We start from the raw sequence: 17,400 nt of genomic DNA, 5'->3' as shown, positions 1-17,400 counted from the left end.
GTTGTGTTTTTCAATTTGCAGTTGTGTTTTTCAATTTGTTGTGTTTAGTGATTTGTTGTTGTGGTTTGCACTTCAGGGCCACCGTAGTTTTCAGATAGAAGACGTACTTTCCCACATTGCGTGGTTCTAAGTGCCTCAATAATGTCTAAAATATGGAATTAAAACTCCCCCGGCTCCGTCACAATACTCACCAGTCATACTCTTCACTGAACATTGGCTGTTCTTCCTCTTCCTTTTTGGGCCATTGAGCCACCTGAGAGGGAAGGAAAGGAGACAAAGTGAGATAAGAGGACCCGGGAAGGACAATAAATAAAAGCACCCCGCCCCGCCGCAGTCGTTTCCAAAGTAAAAACACATGTCGGGAGTGTTAAGAACATCCCCCGTCTGGATTGGACGGCGACTGATTAGATCTGGAGGAGGTCTGACTCGCGCTGTGATTGGATCTCGGCACGGCGGAAGAGCAATCGACACATGCCGCGGCCGTCAACAACTTCAGAAGGTCGCCTAATTCCGAGTCTTCCTGCTCGTCCCGATTTATGTAACAGAAGAAGAAGAAGGAGCGTTGAAACGCCCGCTGTGAGTTTGCGAGGAAAGTCAAGTGAAACATTCGAGCGGACGTGCTCCACGTCGCTCTTTCTAAAAAAAAACTGAACAGAAAACTAAAGTGATGGATTCCACATCGGATGGTGATGATGATGATGATGATGATGATAATGTGCCACATGTCCTCAGCGGGACGAAGAGCAGGTTCTGCTTCACAAGGGCAGGAAGTCCATTTCATTTGTTTTTAACACACAGAATCCAAACAGTTTTTGTTTTTTTTAATCTCTTCTGGGAGATAAAGTTGAATTAAAATATGACAAAGAAAAGGCAATTATTTACACCAAAAATAAACTTAGATACTGATATTAGTCGTCACATTTTGTTTAAGCTGTGTATTCGTGACTTCACCGTGTTCCCCTTAATAAATTAGAATTACTGGTCGCGTACTATTTCTTTTTTTGTCCCGTCTATTATTCGACCTGGAGAAACATTTCGTGATGTCGGTGTGTTTCGAGAGCCGCGTCTGTAAATGACGAGTAAAATCCGACTCTGCTGACAAAACACAGGAAATACATGAATTTCAAATCAGACGAGTTTAAACTCATGGAATTAACTGTAAAACTGTGATCTTTATCATTTCTCCTTATATCCACTCGCTCTTTGATTTTCCTCCATGTTCATACGACTCACAGAGGGAGACGAGCTGAACCCTCCCAATGTGCTTTCATCTCAAACTGCACTGTAGAAATCACAATCAGACTTTTAAAACGCATGCTGAAAATAACAGCCCCCCCAAAAAAACAACAACAACAACAAAACAAACCCTGCAGCATGTGAAGACCTCAAAGGTTTCGGCGTGGAAGCGTCAGGTGTAAACGAGGTCTCTGACAGCATTGGAAACGCACGTAAATAATAGATCAAAGGAAATGCTGTAACGCACCGGTACAGTTCTGGCAGCGCCGCACGAGGACCGCGACCTGACGTGTCGGAACTTTTTGTGACGTCTCTCGTGGCGCTGTGTCCCGTTTTCCCGCCTGCTTCTCCAATCAAGACGTAATTACAAACGGAGGCGTGATTGAGTCGTTTTCAAAACGAATCACAGGTTACAACGGCTGCGGCGCGTGCATGCAATAGCAGTTTGTTTCAAAGTGGTTTCAAAAAGTTGCGTTTTCACTCCGAGCAACCAAAAAAACTGACACCCAAAACACTGCGGAAGTTTCGTGTTTATGGCGGATCGTTTTTCTGCTGCGTTGCCGTGTGAACGTGAAACTTTTCCAAAACGAAAACACAAAAACGACACGTTTTGACTTGAAGCACTGCCGCGTGAACGACGTCTCAATCTGCTCCCAAGAAAACTTTTTCTTTTTATTCTTAAGTCACGCTTTTAAGATCCATTAAAAACAAATATGTGAAAATGTAAAATTTGTAAGACGACTTGAGAGTCTCCTGAAGTCGCCTCTAATTCATCGTCTGTCCATACGTTCTCTCAATCGCCATCGTTTATAGCCTATTGTTCTCTGTTGCACGTGTGTGATTCCATTGCAAAAGCAAATAACAGCACCAACTTGTGGCCTGGCATGAGAACTACATCGGTTTCAGGTTTAAAAAAACCCCAAAACAAACAAAAAACATAGACAATTTTCTGAAACAAACACCTAAAACGATGCTTTTTCACCTGAAACGTGGTATAAACAGTTCTTACTGGAGGGAACCCCCCCCCCCCCACACACACACACGCATAAAACAACAACACTGCAGCTGACCCACACCTGACACATATGAAGGCACGTGGAGCCCAGAGGGGAACTGGAGGGGAAAGATGAAAGGGGGGGAGTTGAAAGGAGAGTCTGGGACAGAGCTAGTGAGTGCTCCTCATCTGTCCTGGATGTGTTTAGACTCCCGAGAGTGCAGCCCCCCCCACCACCCCCACCCCCCCATGCTCCCAGACGGCCTCCGGCTCTCCTCCCAACACCAGCACCCTTTAACACCGCCTCCCGGAGACGGAGCGGGACTCCATTAGCACCATAAATAAAGCCCCGGCCGACTCCGTTAAGATGCAACGCGCACGCCTCTGGGTTGCACTCGGCTCATGAAAGGGGCGTAATGGAGTGCGTTCTTTATTTTCTGAGTTATGTCCTCTTGTCTTATCAGAGGATTTTCTTGGGAGAGAGACGGAGTCATGTGTTGGTAAGAGAGCACTCCCAGGCAAATTTGTCATGAAATATTTATATTAATAAAATGTTGGGCTGCAAAAAAAAAAAATAACTGTGTAATACCGAGTAAAATGTAAGACAATGAATTTCCTTCTCATATGGAAACTTCCCCACAAAGACCTCAGTGTCCCATGATAAGCGAGTTTGTTGACGAGTTTGTTGCCTGAAGACACGGAATATTAAATCAAAAAAACTCCACGTTTCAGTCCCCCAGCTCTCGCCCGCCCCCTTTTTTTTAATTTTCACCAACAGGTTTATTACATTTGCGCAAACAGACCATCAACTAATCGCTGGAAAGGCCGCCTATATTTTCCAGGGATGTAATAGTAGCCGAAGCTTTTTTTTTTTTTTTTTTTCCCCCCCGATGCGGAACCGCGACCATAAACAATTTGTGTGAATACTTTTTTCCAGTTTGCGTTCAGGTTCGGGGGAGCGAGAACGAATCAACAACGCCGTATATTATCGGGGGGGGGGGGGGGGCGTCTCGAAAACACGAGTCGGTGAGATCGCTAGGGCTGGGAAACATTATTATTGATGCGTTCGTTCTGCGAAATGTGGTGTTTGTGCTTCCCGGCTTTAATTTGATTGAAATTCTTGTGTGTTTGTGTGGTTCTATAATGAAATAATGGGGGACCAACGGCGGCGGGGGGGGGGGGGGTTGGTTTTGGCGGGGGAGATCAGATTATCGCGTGTGTGTGTGTTTGTGTGTGTGTTGCTGTAATCCCATCATGCTTTGCACTGGGATGTTGAGACATGCACCTTCAGCTGGAAACCTGCCAGAGCAGAAAAACAGATGAGTGGAGCTCGTTTCTTTTAAACCCACAACACGAAAGAAAGATTCTCCTTGTTTGTTTACTTTTTTTTTTTTTATGTCTGAGCGCAGTTTCTTCTGAATCCTCCAGTTTTGTTTTGGGTTTTTTTTTTCCTGGACATGAAATATTTATTAACTCGTCTATCAGGAATACATTTCTTTCTTCTGGTTACAGTCGATTTATATTAACTCTCCTTTCTACCTCACTGAGAATAGATCCACTTGTCTTTTCCGTCCTGTATCTGAAAATGTGATAATTTTGTCAGACGCGTTGAAGCTTTCCTGTAATTAATGTTGATTTTTCTTCTATGCTAAAGCAAGAATCAACGGAAATATGACGTGCAGCTTAGTCAGTGTTTGTCTTCTCGTCGATTAAGCTGCTCTGCGTTAAACCTGAACACAGCAAGTCAGTGCAGCTTAAACTTTGCACAACAGGTTCTTCTTTCTGCGGAAACCTGATCGTCCACTGTGGGGGTGATAAACTCTATCTTATCTCAAGATGAGTGATAATATATGAGGCTGTAGTGTGGCGGCAAATTATTTCTGCTGCGTCAGGAGGCGCTTGATGAATTCAATCATAACAACTCTTTCTATTCAATGTGTTATAAATAAAAATATAAAAAACATCAAATAAAAATATCCTTCTTTCCGCGTCTCCATCGAGTTTCACACCAACCAAAACACAGAAAACAATATAATTGCCCGTTTGGTCCACAAGTTGCTTCACATGTGCCTAAATACCGACTGGCCTTTACGTTTTACGTCCCGCGTAATTACGCCGTCCTGTTCTCGGTTCCGGTTCCCTTTGACCTTTTCAGAGGCGTCAGACGGATCAACAACAACCTTAAACGACTGAACCTTTAACAGCCCGTTGAGTTGAAACCTCATTTATCGTGACGGTGGCGCCTTGAGTGAAAACGCAGTCCGATCACATGGAAACGGCAGAAACAATATGGTTTTCCTGTCGGGACCGCGAAGTGACGCTGTTGTGTGTTTCTGTAATGAAACCACACACACACACACACACACTTGTTTGTGTTGTTGATTGTTGTTACGGCGGCAGTCGACTCTAAATATGGACTGGGAGTCACGACACGACGGAGAAAACATTGTTGGACTTGGACTTTCTTTATTGTCATTGCAGTACATCACACAGTGAGGAACTGGCAACGAAATGCCGTTGCTTAGCAACCGGTAAAAAAAGGCATTAAAAATTTTTTATTTAAATATATTTAAAAAAGTAGTGCAAACAGTCAAACAGTTAAAATAAGGTGCATATGAATGATAAATAAAAGAGCAGGATGAGAAATGGGATAGATTCAAATTGAATAATTGCAGTGTGATGTGATGTTATTTGGGTTGTTTGTTTTTGGAAAACATTGTTATTGTCTGCTGAGACAACGTGTGCATTTTAAAAAAGAAGACGCGTTTTCAAAAAGTTGTGTTTGCGCACCGTTGTCATGTAAACAAAACCCCAAAACCCCAAAACAGAAGGAAAATTTTGCGTTTTCACTTGAAAACCGTTGTACGATCGGAGGAAGTCGACGCTCTGAGACGTTCACCTGTTGAGCCACGATGTGCAGATTTTACAGCGAGAAATACCAAAAAAAAAAAAAAAAATCCCTGTTTGCTTTGTCGGCAAAACTGTCAGTCAAAGTGTCAACGAGAGAAAGAAGAAGAAGAACTGAAAAAGATAAAGGTGGGATTTCCTGCGACTGCCATTCAGAGGGTAAATATCTTCCCCTCCTGCCAGCCGGCTTCCACCTCGCCGCCGCCGCCGCCGGCAGCCGGAGGCGACGCGCATCAGACTGTCAAGCGCGGTGACACTTCAGTCCCGCCGCCGCACATCGCAAAACAAACAAAAAAAAAACCCTCGGTAAACAGGAGGAGGACGGCGCTCTTCATACGGGTCCGCCGCGGCCCGCTGCGCTCCACCTGCGTCTGATGGACGACGGCGTCACAACGCCGCGCGGTAACGACACCATTACGGGGGGGGGGGGCCGACGATACAAATCTCCCGCTCTGTGAATGAGCTCTATTAGGAGGCTGATCGATCCAAAAATAGCCAACTGGCAGCGAAGAAAGAAAGCCTCGCGCAGCGGATGGAGCCTCGGGAGCCACTCCGAGGTCTCCCAAGTCTGAATTAGGGTAAAGGATGAGAGTGGAAAGTTCCACGCTGGATGTCATTCGATGGATCGGCGGTTCCCGCAGGTCGGGGCACGACGGCGTTGTGCATACCACAGGGTGCTCCTATACGGATTGCAACACATCTCTGAATATGCGAGGTCCCGCTCCGTGTGCCTCTCTCGGCAACCCGAGCCTGTCCCACACAAACATGCACATACTGTACTCTCACTGGGGAACACACACACACACACACACACACACACACACACACACACACACACACACACACACACACACACACACACACACACACACACACACGGAAACACACATGCACACACACACACACACAAGGAAACACACATGCACACACACAAACACAGAAAAAGCTGAGCTTAGCAGCAACAAACTGGACTCTAACCCCACTAACCCTAACCCTGGACGTCGTGACTTAAGTTGACCCCCCCCCCCCCCCCCCCCCCGACCCCCACACCGGACACGTGCCTCCGACAACATCAATGAACGACAAGAGGGGGAAAAACTGACCTGATGACGCAGTGCGACTGTAAAATATGCATGTTGGACGAGCGGTTGTAGCTGAAGCTGCGGGCGAAGCCAGTGCACAGCCCTCATGCAAGGACTCTATCTCCGCTCCCCTCGATACACTCCGATGTCTCCGGCACTTGTGCTATGTTTAGCCTGCTGACCCACTCAAATACACTCTGCCTCCTCCCTCCCTCCCTCCTCTCCCTCCTCTCCCTCCCTCCCGCCGTCTGTGGGACTGTTTCTCGCCGCTGGTGCGACCCAGCCTACCGCCGGCCTGGAGGCGAGCCAGCGCCTCCTCGTGACTTTGACAGTGGCTGCCGGGGGAAGCTTTCTCCTAACAGGTATGGCTGGTCTGTCAGGTCAGCGTCTGCTGCTGCGCGGCTGGAGCTATTTTCAGACGGCGCGGGTTTCATCCCCGGCTCACAAAAAAAAAAAAAACGGGGGGGGGGGGGGTAGCGAGAAGCGCTGCGGGGGGATATCGACACATGTCCTTACACGTCTCCGCGGCGGCGCTCAAAACCTATAGCGCCCAACGCTGCACGTCTCGTCGCATTATTGACGGTGTTTACAGAACTTCGCTCGGGCTGTTCATTCTTACGATTGAGGTAAATAACAAGAACGGGTCAGCGGTTTTTTTGTTGTTGTTTTTTTTCTGTACTTCCTCCACTTCACGTTCTCCGAGTCTGCTTAGTTTCTTGTTTTAACTCCAACGACAACTATTCAGAGTCACTCGACGGTCGGGTTGCATTAAAAGATAAAGAAATAAAAAAAAGAAAGAAAATGGCCCAAAGCCAGAAGGACTTTCCGTTTCGATTTCGTTTAAAAAGCTTCAAACGAGGTGTAACCACTCAGTGACTCATGACATTGGTCATTAGTAAAGGATTAATCTGGTAATCTCAAGATGAGCTTGAATACCAACAGAGTATTTAATAAGTGTTTCTGGATCAGTGTGATTGAAAGCGTCTGGACACGCCTCCGCCTGACACAACGTGTACAAACGTCACGTGGAGCGACAATTAGAACCGTTTGTGTGAACGTTCCTAAACGTGCAGCGATGCAGCGCAATTACCACACAAACAGCCTCTTGAACAACAGCGAGATTAATCTGGATTAACATGACGAGAAAGTTGAAATAGGTTTCTAATAGGAGTTAAAGATGCAGAAACGCTCAGACGGTTCACACGTTTTCTACCTGGACACCAGCAGAAAAGCATTTCTTGAGGATTTTTTTCAAAGCTCTTTTAAAGGGTTCTTTTAACGCCAATTTTTATTTTTGTTCTGGGCGCAGGAGGAGGAAAGTGGGACGTTTCCCCTTCACAGTCGAGGTGAAACCTCCTTAATTGAAACGCAGGAAGCCGAGAAGCACCTGCTTTGAAGCGCTCGCCTCTCAGACGGAGAGGACAATGCCGACGCACTGGAATTATATCCATACCGGCGCCTGAATGAGGCCTTGTCCGATGTTTAGAGAGCGACAGTCGCCTATTGTTGTGCCCACATGCCCTGAGCCTCCAGCCGGGTCTGTCCCGTCCTATACGTCCAGCGCTAATGGGACACTTTGTTCCCTCGTGTGTCCTGCCACTGTCTAAATTACAGGCCGAGGGAGAAGGGGGGGGGGGGGGGGACACAGCATGCCAACTCCCTCTGTCCAAATACACAAGTGTATGGTGAAGCACACATAACCAATAAAACGCTGCTGCTCAACGCTCCAGTATACACAGCGTCCTGCTCCCAGGCTGCTTTTACTCCGCACGCGGCCACATTCAGTTTAAAATACATCTCCGCTATAAATCCTAAATTTATCCAAACCGTATCGGACTTTAATCGGGCGTTTGAAGGTCAAACGGCTCAGCACTCCACCGTCGAGCGGGAAGCTGCTGAAACGCGGGCGCTTTCCGAGACGCTTTAAGTCAATGTGCAAAACAAATGCAATGCAGAGTCTCTCTTCAACTGGGATTTCATTGCATTTCCCCCCCTTTTGGGCTCGTTTAATCTCCATCTTTATTTGCGGGTAATATTTGAAAAGGGCAGGTTAATTAAGTGATTCATACTAAAGTGGGCGTCTCCCGATTCCGCAGCCAATAGAAATGCAGAGTCTTGAAGCCCCGCCCCCACCACGGAGACGCACAACACGGCAGACGAGGCAGAAATTAAAACGAGAAAAAAAACGAGGACAGTTTTAACAGTTTTAAAAATGATTGCTCTTACGACCCGCCACAAAGAACATCCTCTGATCCCCCGACCGCCTTAAGACACGCCCCCTCCGCCGCCCAACCTTCTTAGGACACACCCCCTTTTAATTGATTAAACATTTTTCTAAGGATTTTATCAAAAAAATATGTGAATCTAATCCAATAAACTAGCAGAGAGCTTTTGCAACATGCTGACAAACTCCATCCTGTCCAAGCGTGTCTTGGAAAAAAAAAGTTGTAAAAGAAGAATCTTGAACGCTGCAATTATTGTCGGGAATAAGTCGATTCAGAATAAACATGATGGGTCAATTTTTCATGCAGCATTTTACAGTCACGATATGAAATCTAAACACAAGGGGCTCCAGTGTACGGATTATTTGCGAGACAAGTGACGCCAACGTCCGTCCTTTTGATCCGCACAACAAAAACAGTTTTTTTTTTGTTTTTTTTCTCCTCCAGAAACTCTTTTCAGGTTAAAAAAATGTGGCTGCGGCTGGAAGGTGGAGCTCAGATTCCAGCTGTGAGCTTCTCCGATACGCAGCCGGGAACAATAGATGACTGAGGAGTGACTGGCAGCGTTTCACTCAATTAGTTTGATTAGAGCAGGTGCACACTGACTGACTCGCCGAGTGATACACCCACACACACACACACACACACACACACACACTTACACACACACTTCCCACCTCACATTCGAGCTAATGGTGAGATGAACTTTGATGAAGGTGTCTTTAAGTGGGAAGGAAGGATGTGTTAAAAACGGTTAGTGGATCAAAGCTGCTTAAATATTGAGAACATATGTAGTGAAATGCTATAAAACAGCGACTCTGGATTTAAAAAAAAAAAAAAAAGAAAGAAAAAAAAGGCAGTCCTTATTACCCTGTTTGAAGTTTAGGAGCATTTAGGAGAAGGGACAAATGGGCAATACCAGCCTTTTTTTTTTGTGTTGTTTGATTTTACAGCAAAGTAATAAAAGTGTTCAAAGTTACTATAAATAAATAATACGCCCCAAAAACACTGACCTTCTAATAAAAAGTGAGTCCAGCGGCTCCACGAGGACGAGCCGTAAAGTGAACCAAAGTCGAACCACTTCAACACTATTAAACTTCATTTGGTGACAGTTAATTCATCAATCCTTCAGCAGCGGCGCTGTAAATCAAATGTGAAGGGAATTTTCTGCCTGATTAGCCTAAACTTGATAAACGTGATGATTTCTTTATGAGCCGACCGGTCCAGATCGAGTCGGGATATCTGAATCCCATTCATTACCGACTCCTCCGGCGCGACGTCTACTGGAGGTGAAAGGTCACGACGCTCGTTCGGAGTGATTTCAGTGACTCCAGCCGCGTAAAAGGAGAACGTCTGACTGCAGACTAACGCTTCCTTGAATCGACTTGAATCTGTCCAGGCCGAATAAATGACGAAGGGACATTCGAATCCGCTCCAGTTTGCTCGGACTCCAACCACGTCACGCTAACACGAACAAACGCTGCTTCGTCGCTCTTGTTTTCACCGGCGCTTTGATCTTAATGTCGCATCAAAGGGGCTTCACGCTTTCCGGTCAGACACGTAATCCTTCACAATTTAATCTAAACCGAGGTGCCGTGAGCTGATCAGGAGACGTCAGCCTATAGGAACAGTGTGTTCTATTCTGTGCCTGTAACCATAGCGTCACTTCAAAGGGCCGGCCGGTTTAAAACAACAGGATGACAAAATGCAGGAGAGAGGGAGAGAGGGGCGAACGATGAACGCCGCCGTCATGCCGAACGCCACCCTGAGCTCCAGCCGCTCACCTCGGCTCAATCGCGTGTGCGTTTAATTAGCCCGAGGTGACGTACACGTGTCGGGAATCTCACACGACGACCTATCGGGTGAAGGGGACGCCACCTCCGCGACCACGCCGACTGCTAATCTCCTGACAGGTGTCGGCGTTAGCCGAGGAATCTGTCCGGGCTTCACACAGCGGAGGGGAATGTGATGTCAGTCGGTCGGTAGGCCGGCCGGACGCCCCACACGCACTAATAAAAACAGTAACCTCAGATTCTTTTGATTATTGAACACATTTAGCTTCGTCGGGGAGACGATGCGCAGGTGAACAAGCTCCACATTATTGATTGTTCAATGTAACTATTTGTAATTAATATAAAATCTTGAAACAAAAGAAAAGGGGGCAGAAATATAAAGCTTTCACGAGGAGCAGGTAGGCTGCTAATGCTAATCACAGTTACTGTTGGAGGCTAATGCCAACGCTACATACCGCCGCATGGCGTTCATGGTGTCAGGAGTTAAATCGGGATGAACGTTTTTAACGGCGGGAATGACGGTAAAACTCCACGAGTCCAGTGATACAACAATAACTGAGACTCCGTTTACTCGGCAAGCTTTCAAGTGATCGTTTTCGCGTTTTCATCTGAGGCTGTAAACGAGACTGCCGGACTGCCTCGCGGATATTAAGACAAACAATAACAGTTGCAGAGAAACCACATGAGTTCCAGCCAATTCCAGCTTCGACTGCCGTTATCGTGTAAACGACAACAAAGTTGTTACGGCGATGCGTTACAGCAATTTGACGATTCACCGAGAAAACCGGTCAAGCAACAGGAGTTTGTAGAACAGCTACAGCTGATGCTACAGCTAACGCTAAGTGTCCAGGATAGAAGAGAGCCAGCAGCTCTACCACTGTTTTCCCAGTTAAAAAAAGCAGTACTACCAGCTGCCATTTACTTTATGATGTGTATTTTCTCACGACTGCATATGTAGTGACAGTCTGTCATCTTCCCAGGCGGATTTAGCTCGCTGCCGATTGTTTAAGCTAAAAAAAAAGGAGGAAGTTCCCTGTCAAAGCTAAAGCAGACAGATATGGACTGATAACCCCCCCGAACCTGCAGCACTATGAGAACGGCTCCATTGCACTAATGTTATGTTTTCATTAATGAGAAGGGGCTTAAGGAGCGCCGTGTTTGTTTGCGTTTCAGCCGACCCGCCTGGATCTGCGTCTCCAGGACCTAGCGAACGCCATCGCTCCCGCTACACCCCCCCCCCCCCCCCCCCCCCGGCCAACCCGCGCCCCCCGACTTCTCTGAAAACAATTCGGCCGATGGGACCGGAGCGGCCCGACAGATGAAAACGCTGTTTAGCTTGTCTGGAACAAAACGGTCCAGACACGTGAAAACAGACATGAGAAAGATTGAGACGATAAAATGAGGCTGAAAAGTCCAGACTTCCTTTTTAGATGTCCTCAGAAAACCTGGAACATGCGTGACAGCGTCGGCAGCGACGGAGGCGCCGGGCCTGCTTCGTTTCAGGGGGTTGGGTGGGGGTGGTGTTACATGAGGGGAGGGGAAGATTAAAGACCCGGGAGTTCTCACTGTGACTAATCACTATTTTTGAAAAGCCACTCCGTCGTTGACTGATGTGAAACTCTTGACTTCATGCGAGGAAAAGAGTCGATAAGATGGAGCGCAGAGGGCTTCGGCGCCGATTCCCGCTCCCGGAGAGTCTGATTAAACCAGCTCGGAGTTATTTGATGGATCTGATCCAATCGGAGTTGGCCGGTCCTGGCCGAAGTCTGCCGAGGAATAAACTCCGCCCACAACTTTCACTCATTTAAGCCAGAGACAAAACAATTTCTCTTGCCGGAGGTGAACTTCAGCTTTCAACCTTCCTGCAACAAAAGACGTATGGATTTGCTCTCATCAAATAACCTGCAATGATCGACAGTTTCCCGATCTTTTCTCAATGAACACCTTCCGTAAACGTTAGTTCTTTAATATTATGATGTTTTCGAAGCCCGAGACTTTAATCGCGAGGCATGAATCGCCGATTGCCGATCATACCGATGCAGAAGACGACGGACGCAGATTCGGAAAAGAGGCTAACAGGAGTAGCACGTCAACAGAAAACCGTTGGGTGGAGGTGTGGAAGTGTTGGGGCTTGTCCACCCAGCAGGGAGACGCCGGTGTTGTAAGAATTAAAAGGTTAAACTCACTGTTTCTTTTCTCCCTCTGATGGGCTAGAGTCCTGCTCCTTGGGCATGTGTTCCATTCACCTTAATTCCATCCAGCGGCCAATCATGAGAGACTGAGGCAAGCCCCACCCTCGGATGCACGCTTGTCATTCGCCGGTTGGAAGGGTGTCAGTCAGTGAAACATGACAGGGTCCCGTCCCCGGGGGTCCGGGGATGGGGGAGGCGGGAGGCCGGGTGGGGGGGGAGGGGTCCTCGAAAAGGAATCGACCCCCCGGTGAGGTCGGTTCGTTGTAGCTGCAAGGTGCGGAAGATGTCCCGAGGCTCCACAGAGGTAATTTTGGTTGAGCCCCGATGCCAGGGCTGGAGGTGGACGTCGGTCTCAGGGACGCGGGGGGAGTCGTGAGATCCAGTCTGGAAACAAGAGAGAGGGAGAGAGGAGGACACGGTCTTAACGTCTCGTTCATTTGTCAAGTGCCACAGCGGAAACTCCTGGGAAACTTGACTTCGAAACCCGTCTTCCGCCCAAAGTGTGTCACAATTCGCCAACCGAACCGGTCGGCCACTCAAAACACCAGCTGGGCCGCCGGCCGGGCTTCCAACACGCCTCTTTACCTCATCCCGTCCTCACGGTTGTCTCACACTATGAACGCAAACACTGAGGGCCGTTGTTCCCTCCAGTTCCCTCGTCCCACAAAGCATCGTTCATGTGCCTGACAGCTCAACACAACAAGTTCCACCAGTCTGTAGGAGGACGATGGTCTACAATCTGGGTGATAGAGGGAGGAAGATGCTCTATAGCAAGGGTGTCAAACATGCGGCCCGCCAGAGGATCTAATCCGGCCCGCCATGTGATTTTTTTTTTTTTTTAAAGTATAAATATGAAAACTGACAGAGGCTGACCTAAAAACACTAGATTGTCCAAAACGACATTCAAAACCACCCTTGGTCAGAATTTGACTCCCGACATTAATGCATCTGTGGAGTTCACATAACACAACGCCTTTCACAATAAAACAATGAGTCCAACTTATGTGAAATGATACTTCAGACACGTAAACTCAAATAAAATGTTCCAGATGATGACAAATTGTTTTAATCCAGAATACGATATCCAGATACAGGTGACTGAGGTGTTTTTTTGTTGCAAATATAATAATATCTGATTTCCTTTAATATGTACATTTCAGAATTGACTGGCAAATTCTTGCCGTTACAAAAGGATCATTGCATTTGTCCATATCTGCAGTTTAACATGTTACGTTTGACTTGTTCGGCCCCCCAGAGGTCAGATTGGTTTGGATGTGGCCCCTGAACTGAAAACAGTTTGACATCCCTGCTCTATAGTCTGTATTTTTTAATCTAGGGAGGCTAATGCTAATGCTACTGACGGTGTGAGATATTTCCCGAGTCATTTCCAGAGGAATGAAAGCATTTCTAAAGGAAGCTGGAGTTTAATTGAAAAGGAAACTGTAAAATCTGTTTTCATGGATTAACAACCCCACCCCCCCACGACAGAACTTCCGTAACTGTAACTAATTAGCTCAAAGTAATCGGTAGCTAGCGCGTCGCCGGCGCTAAAAGTAGCAGGGCTACAGGAATGTCGCCCAGAAGCGTGTCGATCGGCTTGAACTCATCCCGCGAGGGCGTCTAACGTTACGGAAGCTCTTTTCCTCATTCCTCCGGGTCACACGCTCCCGTCACCTTCAGCTGTTCCGACTACCGTCCGCCAGTTCCTGGAAAACCGCCGCCCGACCCCGTTTAAGCATTTTTTTTTCTTCAGATGAGCAGCTGAATGTGAGGAAGGATGTGTTTGTGTGTCTCAGAGGGTCTTAATCCATTAGTCCCCCCCCCCCCCCCCCTTGTCCAAGGAAGGCTTTATTCTTTCCTCCGCTAATCCCTGCTTCAATGCCTTTCTAATCTGGAACAGTGGGATACAGGGCATGAGAATGCCCTCAGACGGGACCGATATTATAGCTTTTTCTATTGCTAATGGAGAGATTATACTGTACGCCGCTTTCAAAACAACCGTCATTCGCAGGCTAATTAGCTTTTCATCACTGAATAATTCCTCTCACTCTTCCATCTTGTCACATTAACGTTTCTAAATAAGGACGTACGGAGAATATATGAATCAAAGCCCGACACATATAGGTCAGATTATGGATTAAGTTCAGCTATTTAGACAGATTATATTTTAAAGCTCTATTAAGTCCAACAACTGACACAATGTTCAGACAGAGACTAAAAATATGTGATGATTTACACTTTTGAACACTTTGCTTCAACACATTAAACTAAATTCTAGCCCATTGTTTTTTTTTAAACAACTTTTTATACATTAAGGCATGAAAAAATATTTAAAAACAGATATTTGGATATAAATAATAGATACATTACTGGTTTAAAAGTTCAATTAGAAGATGAAAGTTATTTTCAAGTGCACTCAAAACCAGGTTTTGTATTAAAATAAATTAATTACTGACTTTTTTGCAGGGGGAAAAAATTGTATAAAATCTTTACACTCTGTTTATAAGAAGACACATAAAATTAGCTCTCTTTATATTTGCAGCTATAATTGTGGAGTTTTATAGGATTTTCTGGTCTTGCGATGATCAGAGTTGATCTTCTCATAAGTACCTGATCAATGAGTAAAAAAGGAGCTTAAGTGACTCATTACACACCAGAAATAAGAGCTAAAGCCAAAACCTAAACCAATACATCAGTAACAGAAGATTATTCTTTAATTTTGACATTTTACATGCAGGAGTTTTTATTGAAAAATATTCACATTTGAATGTCTTATATATTAGACAGTCGACCGCGTTTTCATTAATGAGATAAAGAGCTCCGGTGTTTTGATGAATGCTGCGACTATCATGGCGGCTGATTGCCGACTTAGAGGAGAGTTGAACAAACAGCCGCCTGAGCAGCTTCTTAATTACTGCAATTCAATTAGTTTGTCCTGAAAAAAATAAACTCAGGAGTCCCAGCGTACATTCATATATATATATATATATATATATAAGAATATGAAAGGATGGGGAGTCGGAGTTGTTTACCAGCACTCTTCTCTGAGGCGGCGGTGAGATGCTGAAATGCTGAATAGGTCAGTAATGACATCAACCCTGGAGGCCCACCACTAATGGAGTGTGCTTTATCAAAGCCCGTCTCTCTATCACATCAACTGTTGCTACAAGTGGCACTAGCCTCAGTTTGTGTTTGTCGCACAAACAACTGCTTGTTTATCACGCTGGGACAACCAGGCCAGAGGAGGAGAAGGGGAGCCATTGTGTGGTCAGTGAAGTGAAATTTTGTCTAAATAGCAGCCAGTGAGCCAGCCAGTGACCCCCCCCCCCCGCCCCCATCGTCTCTTTACTGAGAAATATGCAGCTATTAAAAAGCATGACAAACATCCTTTATGATCCGAGGCCTCGTCGCTTCCTCTCCATTATCGCCTTCACGTCCAAAAATAGCCCGGCTGAAGGAAAATCGAAGGTTTTGCACCACTGAAGGAGGAGAGTTTGGACATGTCTTCTGTGTGAGACTGTCCGAAGCACTTGATCTGTAGATTCTCGTCGCCTCACATTATTTAAGTCAGATTTGACGAGGAAGTCCAATTGAGATGAGGAAGAAATGGAAAATACATTGTGAGATTACAGATAATAATATGAAAATCTGAAGAAAAGCAGCAGTTTTCCTTCAACGAATTCCTTCACGAATATGAATATATTGATTTAAACAAAATATATATATCTTTCAGCTGTAGAGTGTCAAAGACCAGTCCTCCAACAATCTGCAGCAACCCCAACGAGCTCAGGTCAGGATTGAGATTATCATAAATTATCTGAATTGTGATGTACGCTATTGTGAAATTCTCACTGATGGTGGATCCCATGAAGTTGGTTCATAATCCCGAGAGCCGTAAAAAAAAAAAAAAAAAAGCACTGAGAGAAATGTTAAATTTAGCGCTCAGATTAAACTCAGATTATCATTTGATTTTGTGGCATCGCTCATTATGTCTTCAGATTGTAATTAACTATATTAAATATTTCGTTTTTGGCGTTTTACACTGGAAGCACACCATCAAAGTTTTGTTCCAGCAACCTCGTCACCCAAAAAGACAAAAACAAAACACTTACTTGGGAAACTTTCTATAGATTTGAACCCAAAAGGGAAGGAAACGGCTTCCAGTCATCAGCTGCTTGAGAACCTGCACCACCGACCCGACCCGTGTGAGCGAGAACAAAGGGCAACCCACTTTACAAACACACATTAAAAAAAAAAAGAACTTGTGAAATTTTCTCCACCTCCCCCCGGAGCGAAAATTCCAGCTCAAAACACCTTCAGCTATTTTGCAATTTCAGGGCTGTTTGTTTTTCTTATTCGCGGGGATGACAAGGAAATTGTTAAACACAGAGCGGCGCTTCGAGGTACTTTGAGGAAAAGAACCCCCCCCCCCAAGAAAAAACACAATAACAGTGCAATAAATCATGGTACCAAAACTTATCTCTGCATATCCAGGAGCTTTACGGTTCCCTTCTTTCATCTCAACTACCGTGTCCTTGTACGTTCTCGCCCTCAGTCCAACCCAGGATGTTATGCTTACATTAATATCCCCTATATCCAAGGTCAGGTCATGAAAATAGCGTCTGTCGAGTGGTCTGGGGCCAACAAAGAGCGCACTTGAGCTGAAGAAAGACAGAGTGAAGGAGCGACGATAAGGCGAGGAAAGAGAAGGGAAAAAAAAAAAAAGAGTAAATAAGATAAAGTGAGAATGGACAAATATATACACGCTGTTTTAGCGCGAGTGCAAAAAGGTAAAGTTGATGAAAGGTGGGGTGATTTAGGTCACCGCTGGAACGAGGACAAAGTAAACCCGCTCTATCAGAGGCGGGAGACGAATAACAGGAAGACGTAAGGCGTGTCAAAACGCAGATCTTTTGCTTGGATTCTGACGCTTTCCGCCACAAATGTACATACATGGATAAATTCCTCTGCTGG

At 45.9% G+C, this 17,400-nt stretch overlaps 1 protein-coding gene and 1 long non-coding RNA gene across 4 annotated transcripts in view; both read right to left on the bottom strand.

Moving 5' to 3' along the window:
- LOC308145921 (thyroid hormone receptor alpha-B) overlaps positions 1-12,476 on the bottom strand; it is a gene marked incomplete at its 5' end in the record, with an annotated part of 37,865 nt that extends 25,389 nt beyond the window's left edge. Inside the window, 2 exons of one of the 3 annotated variants that reach the window (XM_080517513.1) lie at positions 192-253; positions 12,421-12,476. In XM_080517513.1, coding sequence (XP_080373639.1) covers positions 192-253; positions 12,421-12,476 — 118 coding nt within the window. Of the gene's footprint in view, positions 1-191; positions 376-6,240; positions 6,371-12,420 lie in introns of those variants that run through there. The other 2 variants (XM_080517514.1, XM_080517512.1) reach the window with 2 other exon arrangements.
- Positions 12,477-12,655: 179 nt separating this feature from the next.
- The window catches only part of LOC308145868, a 119,630-nt gene continuing 114,885 nt past the window's right edge, over positions 12,656-17,400 (bottom strand). The window contains exon 4 of the long non-coding RNA XR_013937092.1: positions 12,656-12,810. This is a non-coding gene — a long non-coding RNA (uncharacterized lncRNA). The remainder of the gene's footprint in view (positions 12,811-17,400) is intronic.

Source organism: Blennius ocellaris (genome assembly GCF_963422515.1).
Source record: "Blennius ocellaris genome assembly, chromosome: 21".
Classification (NCBI taxonomy): domain Eukaryota; kingdom Metazoa; phylum Chordata; class Actinopteri; order Blenniiformes; family Blenniidae; genus Blennius; species Blennius ocellaris.
This window is presented reverse-complemented; position numbering and strand designations above follow the sequence as displayed.